This window comes from Lepus europaeus, chromosome 7 (genome assembly GCF_033115175.1).
Source record: "Lepus europaeus isolate LE1 chromosome 7, mLepTim1.pri, whole genome shotgun sequence".
NCBI lineage: Eukaryota > Metazoa > Chordata > Mammalia > Lagomorpha > Leporidae > Lepus > Lepus europaeus.
The window spans coordinates 64402270-64413753 of record NC_084833.1 but is presented as its reverse complement, the minus strand read 5'-3'; the positions used below and the strand labels follow the sequence as shown (position 1 = coordinate 64413753).

At 43.3% G+C, this 11484-nt stretch overlaps 1 protein-coding gene across 1 annotated transcript in view; it reads right to left on the bottom strand.

Moving 5' to 3' along the window:
* Positions 1-8870: 8870 nt before the first annotated feature.
* SPCS2 (signal peptidase complex subunit 2) overlaps positions 8871-11484 on the bottom strand; it is a 35639-nt gene continuing 33025 nt past the window's right edge. The window contains exon 5 of the mRNA XM_062196714.1: positions 8871-9759. Within this exon, the coding sequence (XP_062052698.1) occupies positions 9573-9759 (187 nt within the window). The 3' untranslated portion in view covers positions 8871-9572. The remainder of the gene's footprint in view (positions 9760-11484) is intronic.

Here is an 11484-nt window from a genome sequence, read left to right as displayed (position 1 = left end):
CAGTCAGTTAAGATTGTCAGTGCAGAGCAGACGTTTGACCTAGCAGTTAAGACGCTGCTCAGGATGCCGGATTCCTTATCAAAGTGCCTGGGTTCGAGTCTTAGTCATACTCTGGATTCCAACTTCCTGCTAATACATACATCATCAGCAAGTGATGGATGGCCCATGTACTTGGGTCTCTGCTACCCATGTGGGAGATCTGGATTGAACTCTAGGTTCTCAGTCCCAGCCTGGCCTAGCCCTGGCTGTTGCAGGTGTTTGGGGAGTGAATCAGTAGGTGGGAACTCTCAAGTAAATAAATAAGTGAAAAATTTAAAAGAAAAGGTTGTCCTTGGGCCTACATCATATCAACTCCCTCTGCCCTGTTAGAGCATTGGTTCCCTTCCACAGCATTGGTTCCAAGAGTACTACTTCGTAGGCACCTTGCCAAGCTCCATCTTAGCTGCTTCCTGGGCAGCCCAACCTGAAATACCTGAATAGCAGTGACTAGGTTATCTGTAGGCTGGCTCCAAATCTTTTAGTTTATTTTCCACACTCAGAGCACTGGTCTAGGGTCCCTGGTCAGTGTATTAGGGGTCCTCAGAAGAGACCACATCGGGTAATCTGCCTGGTTCTTTTTACTGCTTGGGCCGGGGGGCTTTTCTATCATAATTTGACCGACTGTCATGAAAACTTAAGATTCAAACCTAATTGGAATCTGAAACCATCTACCTATCATTTTCATACAGAAGATCACACAGAAGTCGGTAGAAAGGGAAAATCGCTAAGAAAGGGAAACTAAAAGCAGAGAGGAAACCAGACTGTTAAGGCTGAAACCAAGTACATGAGGGCGATTCCTAAAAGTTAAGCAGCCATAAATCATGTCACCTCTCTACACATATATATATATATATATTTTGACAGGCAGAGTGGACAGTGAGAGAGAGAGACAGAGAGAAAGGTCTTCCTTTGCCGTTGGTTCACCCTCCAATGGCCGCCGCGGCTGGCGCGCTGCGGCCAGCACACCACGCTGATCCGATGACAGGAGCCAGGTGCTTATCCTGGTCTCCCATGCGGGTGCAGAGCCCAAGCACTTGGGCCATCCTCCACTGCACTCCTGGGCCACAGCAGAGAGCTGGCCTGGAAGAGGGGCAACCGGGACAGAATCTGGCACCCCGACCGGGACTAGAACCCGGTGTGCCGGCGCCACAAGGCGGAGGATTAGCCTAGTGAGCCGCGGCGCCGGCCCTAGTTATATATTTTAAAATTGATGAAGTAACACTTTTAAAAGGGAAATAAATGAAACATAATTGTTGACGAATAATATATATTCCTATATATAAATTCTCCACTATGACTACACTAGGCAGTATAATGAAGCAGTCAGATGCTTGTATCTAAACACAGGGTCACCATGAATTTGATAGCTCTGAAAGCAATGCTGAGGAAATCACATACACTCGCAGTCCTCAAGCATGTCTCTTAGGAAGCAGGTATATTATTACCCAAGGTTCTTACCCTTCAAGTCTGATAATGCTAATGTGTTTTTTATCTCTCCCCTATAGGATTAGACTCATTATCAGGTGGCAGACTTGCTTGATAATGTACATTTTATTGGCCACCTTCTTGTGTCATTTCCCCACTTTTTTACGGTGGTCCCTGCATCTCCCAAATACAGTATTGGCATTCAGACCTTGGTCTCAGAGTCTGCCAATGGGAGAACCCAAACTAAGGCCCTTACACTAGAAAGAGCTGAATATTAAAGAGCTAAGGATCTGACTTAATAACTTAAAAAAGAACAGAATAACCCCCCAAGAGTAAAATGGAAATGATGAAAATAAGAGCAAAAATAAATAAGAAAGAAAGGTAACAAGAGGGAGGTATCAAAAAAGGCAAATATTATTTGAGAAAACTGGAAAGACCCACTAAGAAAAAAAATGGAAACAGCAGAGATCAGAGATAATCAAAGAATGCTTACAAACGCCATTGAGTAAGTTGGAAAATCTAGATAAAGTGAACATAGCTTTAGAAAAATAGAAGTTTTGGGGCCTGTACTGTGGTATAGCAGGTAAAGCCACTGCCTGCAGTGCCAGCACCCATATGGGCACCAATTCAAGTCCTGGCTGCTCCACTTCTGATCCAGCTCCCTGCTATGGCCTGGAAAAGCAGTAGAAGATAGCCTGAGTCCTTGGGCCCCTGCACCCCCCCCCCCCCCCCCCGCATGGGAGACCCGAAAGAAGCTCCTGGTTTCTGGCTTCGGATTGGCCCAGCTCCAACCATTGTGGCCAATTGGGGAGTGAACCATTGGATAGAAGACCACCCCCCTCCCATCTCTACCTCTCTCTGTAACTCTGACTTTCAAATAAATAAATAGATCTTTAAAAAAAAAAAAAAAGAAAAAGAAAAATAGAAGTTACAAACTGACTCAATAAGATATGGCAAACAGGAAGTTCTACAACTTTTTTTAATCATTTAAAACTCTATCCACAAAAAATTACAATCAGTCCAACCAGCTTTTTGAGTTCCACGAAACATCCGAGGACCAAATAATTCCAATCTTATTTTCCCTTCACTAATTGTGTGAATGCAAATTGTTATAATCACCTTGGAGAGAAATTTGGCAATAGCTAGACCAGCTGGAGATGTGTATCCTCTCCTACCCAGGAATCCCATCACTAGGTATTACCCATGTAAGAATGCTCATAGTAGCAAATTTGTAATAGTAAAGAATTGTAAAAGGCCTAAATGTCCATTAATAGAAAAAAATTGTTAATAATAGATAGCAGTAAAAAAGAATAAATTATAGCTTGAAATATCAAGATAAAGGATCTTCACAAACACAATATTGAGCAAAAAAGCAAATTGCACAATATTGAGAGAATTATACTGGCACCAAAGAGTTAACATAGCAGGTGCAAGACTACCATCCTTAGGAAGGCCTGCTTATAATGGTAGCTGACGCTGCAGACTGGGGCTTCAACCCGCTGTGCCACAGCATTGGCCCCAACGATCTCTATATTTAGAAGTGGAAAGATCTTGGCTCTAATCCTGACTTCCTACTTACAAGCTGAGTGACCTTGGCAAATTATTTAACCTCTTTGCCTCAGACTCCTCATCTGTAAAATGGGTACATTTGGCCTTCCTCTTCATTCATGACTCAGGTTAAATAGATTTTACTTCCAATGTTCATATCTACCAGGAATCCATATTAGAATAAGTACTCCTTTTCCAAACTCCTCAGCACTTTGTACCTCCTTCTATGGAGTTCAAATTGTACCTGAGTGTCTGACGCCATCACGAGATTGTAAGAAACTTAAGGGGTCAGAATTGTCTGATACAGGTTTTAGCAGAGTAGGACTTTGTAAAAGTCTGATGAAGGAAGAGGGATTCAGAAAGGTACTGAGAAAGCAATGTGATTGGACAGCAGACGTACAAGGGCACGTTGCAGAGTTTGCAGAAACGGAACTAAAAGGTGAGTTCATTGTAATGTAAAAGGTTTTGGAATCCATGCAGGTTTTTCATTATGTGCATCTTCCATGAACCTTTGAAGGTCTTTCATATGGATGGATTTCAAAAAAATGTTTGCACCAAAATAGCTATCTTTTAATTTGATCTTCCATGAACTGTTTGAAGTACCCTTGGGCACTTGCTGTGACAGAAGCTATGATGCTCTCAAGATATGGCTACTGCCAAGATCTGTGTTAAGTCTGAGATTTATCTAACCTTTAAATAAACAAGGTAGCCTGCCAGAACTTGACAGTTGCTGGCAGAAGATACCTTGTTACTGACGGTAATAACAGTAGCCAGAGTACCAGCGCTTGTGCCAGGTCCTGAACTCCAATCCCCACAGGGTGATAAAAGAAAGGCAGATACGTACACAAACAGTGGGGGAACCTGAAGCATTTATAATGAGCAGTAAGCCTGCCCTTTGCTCTAATTTAGAGACATGACATCTTCCAAGATTGTTTGCTGTACATTGTTAGTCTGGAACAAAGGCAATCAGCATCTTTGCAACATAAGCAGAGGTGCTGGAGACCCAAGGGGAATTGCCCCCCCCAATACTTTACATCTTTCATTTTGACACCATCTTAGCTCTTGATGAATTTTTGGTGACTATGCCACTCCATCTGTCACTGATTATTCTGACATAAACTGAGACCAAATCCATTTAGTCTCACACAGCAGTTAATTAAAGGCACCATAAGAACTTCAAGTAACAGGATGAGAACAATTAGTACTGACCTCACGCATGTCTAAGGATGGATCCAGTCAGAAGAATAAATAAACAAACCATCAGGATCTACCTTAGAAAGCCAGTGGCATTCTCAAATTTCTGTATTGACCCTGTACTTGGCCCAAGGCATAGCAGGATGTATTAGTGATTACAAGACTACACCTTGGTCCAGAAGGAGAGTTAGGAGCAGCTATCACCCATAACCATCTGGCCAGTGAGTTGAAGCTGACTTAAGCAGAGTCACTGATGACTTCAACTCAAGTCAGGAACAAAGTTCCTTATCAACATTTTTAATAGACAGAGTCAAGACAGGTATAACCAGCTGCAGAATGTGCATAAACCAATTTGTTACTCTTCCAGGAAGTCACTGCCAGTAACCAAGGGTTGCCCCGCTGTGCAGTGATCCCCAAAGTGGTCTCAAGGCTCCAGGATCTACAGATGGTATTTCCTTAAACACTTGAAGAAGGCTGCTATGACCCACCCCACGGGCTAAGGCACTATGTTCTCACAAGGGTTAATACCTGGCTTCCACACAAGTACACTCGTGGAGGCATTTAAGTTCCTGGCAAGTTCCTGATTGGTGGGACCTGTGTCATTTGGAGACACAGGTTCATGATGTCTCCAATGTGCCTCTTGGTAGGCCTTAAGAGTTCCCTGTTCACTTAGAATTGAGACCAGTCCCGTTTTTGGAAAGACTGCCTAAGGACAGTTAGTCTAACCTAATTTACAAGTGCATGTCACCAGCCAGATGGCATTTGTTCAGGTGCAAGAGTGGGTGTGCAGGAAACATCTGGAGGTTGTGACATGTGTTGTGTGAGAGGTACAGGAGCTTGATGTTCCTGATACACTTTGCAGTGAGAAGGGGAACAGCTGATAAACTGTAGTCAGAGTCATCTGGTGGGAGATGACAAACTCAGCAGTTAAGATCAAGGCGTATGCAATGTCTGGGAGAGTTACATCAGGCCATTTTCCTTATTGAGGGAGGCTCCAGAGGTAACTCTTTCCAATCATTGTGATCTAGGATGATGTCAGTACAAAGAGAAACCAGGTGGCTGACCTGGACTACAATATCAATATCAATGCTCAATCCCTCTTTGGGCAGCAATGTGAGGGTACAGCTATCAGGTTGGTCTTTGAGACCAGAGAGGCAAGAAAACACACTGTTCTCAACAAGTCAGGGCAGAACATGAACATTTCAAAACACATCTATATAACCACTCTGTCACTCTCTGATCATCACTCAGTAAGCAGCCAAGAGGAAGTGGTTGCTTTCCAGGGACAGCCAAGTACACTGCCTTATTAAAATGTATGAACCAGGATGAAGTAAGAACGTAGAGGCAGAAATCTGAGTCCATTTTTTAAAAGGCTATTCTGGCACTCAACAATACTAGATGCCTGTGAATGGAAGAAAGAGTGGAAAGGCCATCAAATGCCTGCCTTGATTGTCAGCCTGCTGTTAGAGGCTTTTGCAATAAAAGGTTATACCACTGTTGAACTAAAAATGGTCAAGAACAAAAAATATGACACATTAATTCCAAAACCACAAGGGTGAGGCCATCTTGTCCATTCCCTAAAGTTGTTCTAAAAGGACTGTTTCTAAAAATATGTAAATGCCCCACAAATATTAAATATACATTATCAGCTGAAATTTGGAAGTAATGAAAAACATTAATGACTGGTCCCAACTCATCAGTGGCTGTTTTGGAAGACTTATGTTGACACGAGGCAGGTGCGAGGAGCTAACAGGAGGATGTGATGGCTGCCAGGGTTTCCTAGGGAGAACGGTGCTGCCAATCCACTAGGAGGTAACAAGCAGCTCAGTGGCAATCAAAGGCCATTCAGTAGGTGTGTGTGAAAAGCTGGGTAGCCTCACACAGCGTGCCTCTGCCTAAGCTGGCAGAGGGCACTGTTTTGCTCATGTGAGGGGGAAACCATCCTCAACTGCCACTGTACAACAGGTGGGGGAACCCAAATTCTTCATCCAAACTGTTTCACCTGGTTTCTGGAGTAGGGGAAACATTGAATAGATTCTTACAGTCCAAGACATCTCAAAGTGGAGTGGGCCAGATGTTAAGGATTATGGTACTCATATTCCTCATACTATAATACCGTAAAGGATGTTTTACATATGGGTGTTTCTCAAAAAGATGCATTCTCTAAAATCACTCTAATGAAGAGACTTTGCTCTAGAGAAGAAATGGGATTTTCCCAAGATCACAAATTAGAGAGCTGGAAACCACCCAGGTCTCTCATCACTTAACTGAAGGCCTATTCCCCCCTCTCTCCATTGCCAAAATATTGGGGAGGGAACATATTTCTTACCAATAGGTAAATAGTTAAATTAAAAATTTATAATATGGAATATTACACTACTAAAAATGATTTTGACCTGTATATACACCAACAGGGAAAGTACTGAAGAAATATTGTTTAAAACACAAATTATAGGGGCAAGCATTGGCTTAGTGGTTAAAGTGCCTGCATCCTATCTCAGAGTGACTGTATTCAACTTCTGCATTTCAAGTCCAGCTTCCTAAATGCAGACCTTGGGACACAGCAGTGATGGCCCAAAGAGTTGGTTTTCTGCTACTCCTGTGGAAGACCTAGATTGAATTCTTAGTTCCTGGTTTCAGCCCTTGAATTGTGGGCATTTGGGGAGTGAACCAGTGGATAGGAACTCTGTTTTAGAAACCTAAAGAGTGGCCGGCGCCGTGGCTCACTAGGCTAATCCTCCACCTTGCGGCGCCGGCACACCGGGTTCTAGTCCTGGTCGGGGCGCCGGATTCTGTCCCGGTTGCCCCTCTTCCAGGCCAGCTCTCTGCTGTGGCCCAGGAGTGCAGTGGAGGATGGCCCAAGTGCTTGGGCCCTGCACCCCATGGGAGACCAGGAGAAGCACCTGGCTCCTGCCATCGGATCAGTGCGGTGTGCCGGCCGCAGCGCGCCTACCGCGGCGGCCATTGGAGGGTGAACCAACGGCAAAAGGAAGACCTTTCTCTCTCTCTCTCTCTCTCTCTCACTGTCCACTCTGTCAAAAAAAAAAAAAAAACCTAAAGAGTAAAGGCAAATTATAGGTCTTGCCAACATAGTGTTTGTAGAGAAGCAAAAACATGAAGCTACAGGTTTATACATGTAAAGATGTGACAGGGTGTCTAGGTTTAAGGTTTTCCCGTGGGACACAGCCTGCACGAGGGGTTATAGGTTATCTTGGTTGGTTGTTTCAGAGCAGGAACTATTCCTCTGAGAGAAACAAGTTATAGATACCAGTCTGCTCCTCCAGCTGTAACGGGCATACTTCTGGCTTCTGTACTTCTGCTTGCTTGCTTGCTAATGGTCAAGGCCACCAAAATGTAGTTCTGCCTTTAAGCAACCCCCCCCCCCCCCCCCAACTCGGGGCTGTGTTCTCCGGACTTGCTCTGTGAGAGGGCAGTCGCCAGCTGGCTAATAAAGACTCCTAGTTTGACTTCAAAAGTCTCGCTGTGTTTCAATCCATATGCCCCACAACAAAGACAAAGGTGTACTTGGTGTGAAGGAATGTCAAGGGGTCATCATGGAGACAGCTAGTCACTGCCTACATCCACAAGCCAAGGAACCTGTGTGTCTCACAAGAATTCCTCTGTTGTAAAAATAAACTATCTGATTATACGTTTCCAAAAGCTTGAAGTAGCTCACAGGATTAGAATTATCACGGGGTGGGGGTGGGGGTGAGAAACAGAAAGAGGAATCTGGAAGCTCAGAGAATTCTGTGACTTACCCACAGCTTACCAGAATAAAGAACATAGAATCCAAAGCTTCAACTTCTCCTTCAGTGCTGTTCCATAAGCCCCTACCATGTGGTGCTGTTTAGGGCACCATTCCCAGGTGAACTAGGACATGTGTTAACCTGAATATAGTTTGGGGAACTAGGCTCAGCTGGAATTGCACTTTTCTAAGACAAAGGACCATATTTCTAAAGGTCAGAGATATGGGCCTATGCCCAGTTCTTTTTGGATCATGCTGGAAAAATACTGGAAAAGATACTGTTGTTTCATCTTTGCAGAAAAACACTCTAGAGACAGCTTACTTAGGTTTGAATTCTAGTTTCATTAACAGCTATGTGGCAAACCACTGAACTTTTGTGTCTTGGTTTCCTTATCCATCAAACAGGGGTAATCTGGCCTATGGTTAAGACTCCTGCAATCCCATATTGGAGGGCCTGGCTCAATACCTTGCTCAGCTCTTGACTCCAGCTTCCTCCTGATGCAGACCCTGGGAGTCAGCACTGATGGCCACTCAGGAAGACCTAGACTGAATTCCTGGCTTCTAGCTTCAGCCCCACCCAGGGGCCACTGTGGGCATTTGGGGGTGAGTGGGATCCCAGCAGCTGAGAGATTTTTGTCTCTTTCAGATAAATAAAATGAATTAAAAATTTAAATCATAGTACCAAAAGCTTAGAAACATGAGTATTACTAGGAGTAGGTGTTAAGTACTCAAAGCAGCCCCTGGCACAAAGTGAACACTGAGTGCTGCTACAGGTGTTGTCACCACCAGAAGGCTGAGGTCTTCAGTGACTGCATCTCAAGGGGTCTCTGCCAATAACACAGCCTAGGGGTGAGAAGAATCAATAGTAACAGCAACACTGTGGCCCCTGCTGCTCTGCTCCATCCATCAAGACTACAACTCTTTTTCACATCTTCTTTCCTTTTATTGAAAAAAATTTTAGAAAAATGGCAGTTAATAAAGGGCACAAACAAATCAACAGGGATACACTAGTGGAAAACACAGACAATATAAAACTAAAAATGCCATTGGCTTCTTTAATTGGTTAAGAGCACAAAATGTAACAGGCGAAGGTCTGTTTTAAACAAATTAAAAAGCTGTGTTTTTTTCTTTTTAAATTCTCCAAGTCAGAGATACACACACACCCACAAAAATGGTGTGTGAAGGAAAGCTGTCATACACAAGAAGTTGTATCCTGAATTCTCAGGCAAACAGCTGTTGAAATAGGAATTAACATAAACTCAGCAAGAGGTTAGCAATTTTTAAAAACTGAGTCTTCAAACGCTGCATGGCACAAAGCTATACTATGTAAGTACTGCTAGGTAGAAAGGGAAAAGTCTGCACGGCTTTTAGCAAAAATGCTTTTCCAGAAAAGCAAATGAAATAAACCAGCAGACCAAAGAGGCTACAGCTAGACATCAGAGCTACAACTTCTCATATCTGTGCTAGAAAATGCTATTTATCCAGAATGGACTAAAATTTCAGGACAAAACAGGGACATTTCTAACATTCTTACTTTACCCATTTTAAGTTCTGTTTCTTCCCCCCACCCACTTGGTAATTCAGCATGAGCCAACAGAAATTGGGCTGCTTTTAGAACTGGTTATTTTATTTTTCTTTCTGTGGCAAGACTGTCATGGAGCCTGGATATTTCAGGTTCATACGCATCCATGACCAGCGTTCCACTGTGGTCAAAAAATTTAGCAATGGATTTGGTGAACTCAGCTTCTCGTTGCTGCTTTGTTCTTCCACTGATGAAAGTCAGCTTCAGGGTATATTTGTCATCGAACCTAAGTAGGGGGCAAAAAAAACAAATCAAAAACTAGACATAGAGGTTTAACCAATAACATTATAGTACCAAATATTTTTGAAGAACAGGGATAAGTTGGACACTTTAACAGAGAACACATACATAGATCTCTCAAACAAAACAAAACCAGACTGAAGCTCCTAATTGGCTCCCAAATACTAGTTCTGATTTCCATGTGCTGACATGCCTTTCCTGGTTTCACACTGTGCACTTCCTTTACTGTGTCAGTCACACATACCATCTTTCTTTCTTTGAGAGGCGGGGGTGGGGGGGGTGGGGGGGGGTGTCTTCACTCCCCAAATGGCTGCAATGGTTGAAGCTGGGCCCATCTGAAGCCAGGAGCCAGGAATTTCCTCCAGCTCTCCCATGCGGGTGCAGAGTCTAAGCACTTGGGCCATCTTCTACTGCTTTCCAAGGCCATAGCAGAGAGCTGGGTCGGAAGTGGAGCAGTTGGGACTTGAACCGGTGCCCATATGTGAGGCTGTCACTGCAGGCATCTTCTTTCACCTCTGGGCTCTACACTTGCCATACTAAAGGGTCTTCCTAGTACATACTTCTCTCCTATTTCATCTTACTAGTTCCCATTTGTTAACACTACCCTTAGATATAAACTTTTCTGGGAAACCCTTCCCAAATGCTCCCAATCTGGCTTTTAAATGCCCTCTTTGTCCGCCATAGCACCATCAATCAATATTCAACTCACATACTGAACGCCCAGGGTCTACTGATAGATATTTCATTGATAGTACAGGAGCTTATCTATTCAAAAAAAAAAAAAAAAGTTTCTCCACAACATATGTAAAGTATTACAAAAGAAAAAACTACATGTGATTTTCAAAATTGTTTTTGCAAACTGGTAGGTGATCAAATTTTTATGAATTCATTAGGAACCTTGCTTTCAGGAATGCTCCCCGATTCCAGACTCCCTACTCGGACCCCAGGCCTAGGTGCCAACTGCTTTGCGGCATGCATTACAGATTCCTGAGGTATACCTTAAGGCACTTTGAAGGCCTTTACTGTTTCCATCCACTCAACAGGGTTTAATGGCACCCACATTCTCCATCCAAAACCACTACCCGTTTCTGTCTCCATTTATTGGGGCATATTCAGTGGATTGTCCAGCTAGCATTATCTTCAGATGAAGTGGGTTTCTGAACCTCTACTTCTGGAGTCCAGGATTACTGTCATGGTTAGAACACTGCCTCCCGTTAACTAGTGCTTAGGAAATCACAGCTTCCTGCTCAATTGTTGGTCTAAGGAGTAATAATGGGCTTTGAAATCTTTTCCGCATCTCAAAAGATTTTGTAAAACTCTAACCAACTACTGCTGACATCACAATAATTTTTGGACTTCCAGGCAATTTTACTGGCAGTTAAATGATACTTTAGTGTGTAGCTTAGACAAGAAATAAGTTGTGACCTAACACATTTTAGATATAGTTATTCATTAATTCAAATACTTACTGTATGTGTCAGACAATTTTAGATGCTAAGGATAAACAACACACAAATGTCTGCCTTTAGGAGTTTCCATTTTAGTGTGTGAGGGGATAGACAATAAGAAAGAACAACCATGAGATGTTGTTTTAAATACAGTGGGCAGGAAAGGCTGTACTAAGCAGATGTTTGAGCAGAACCCTAAAGAAGCTTAGAGAACAAGGAGGAGCAGCCAGTGCAAAGGCAACAGCAGGCCTAGAATGGCTGAA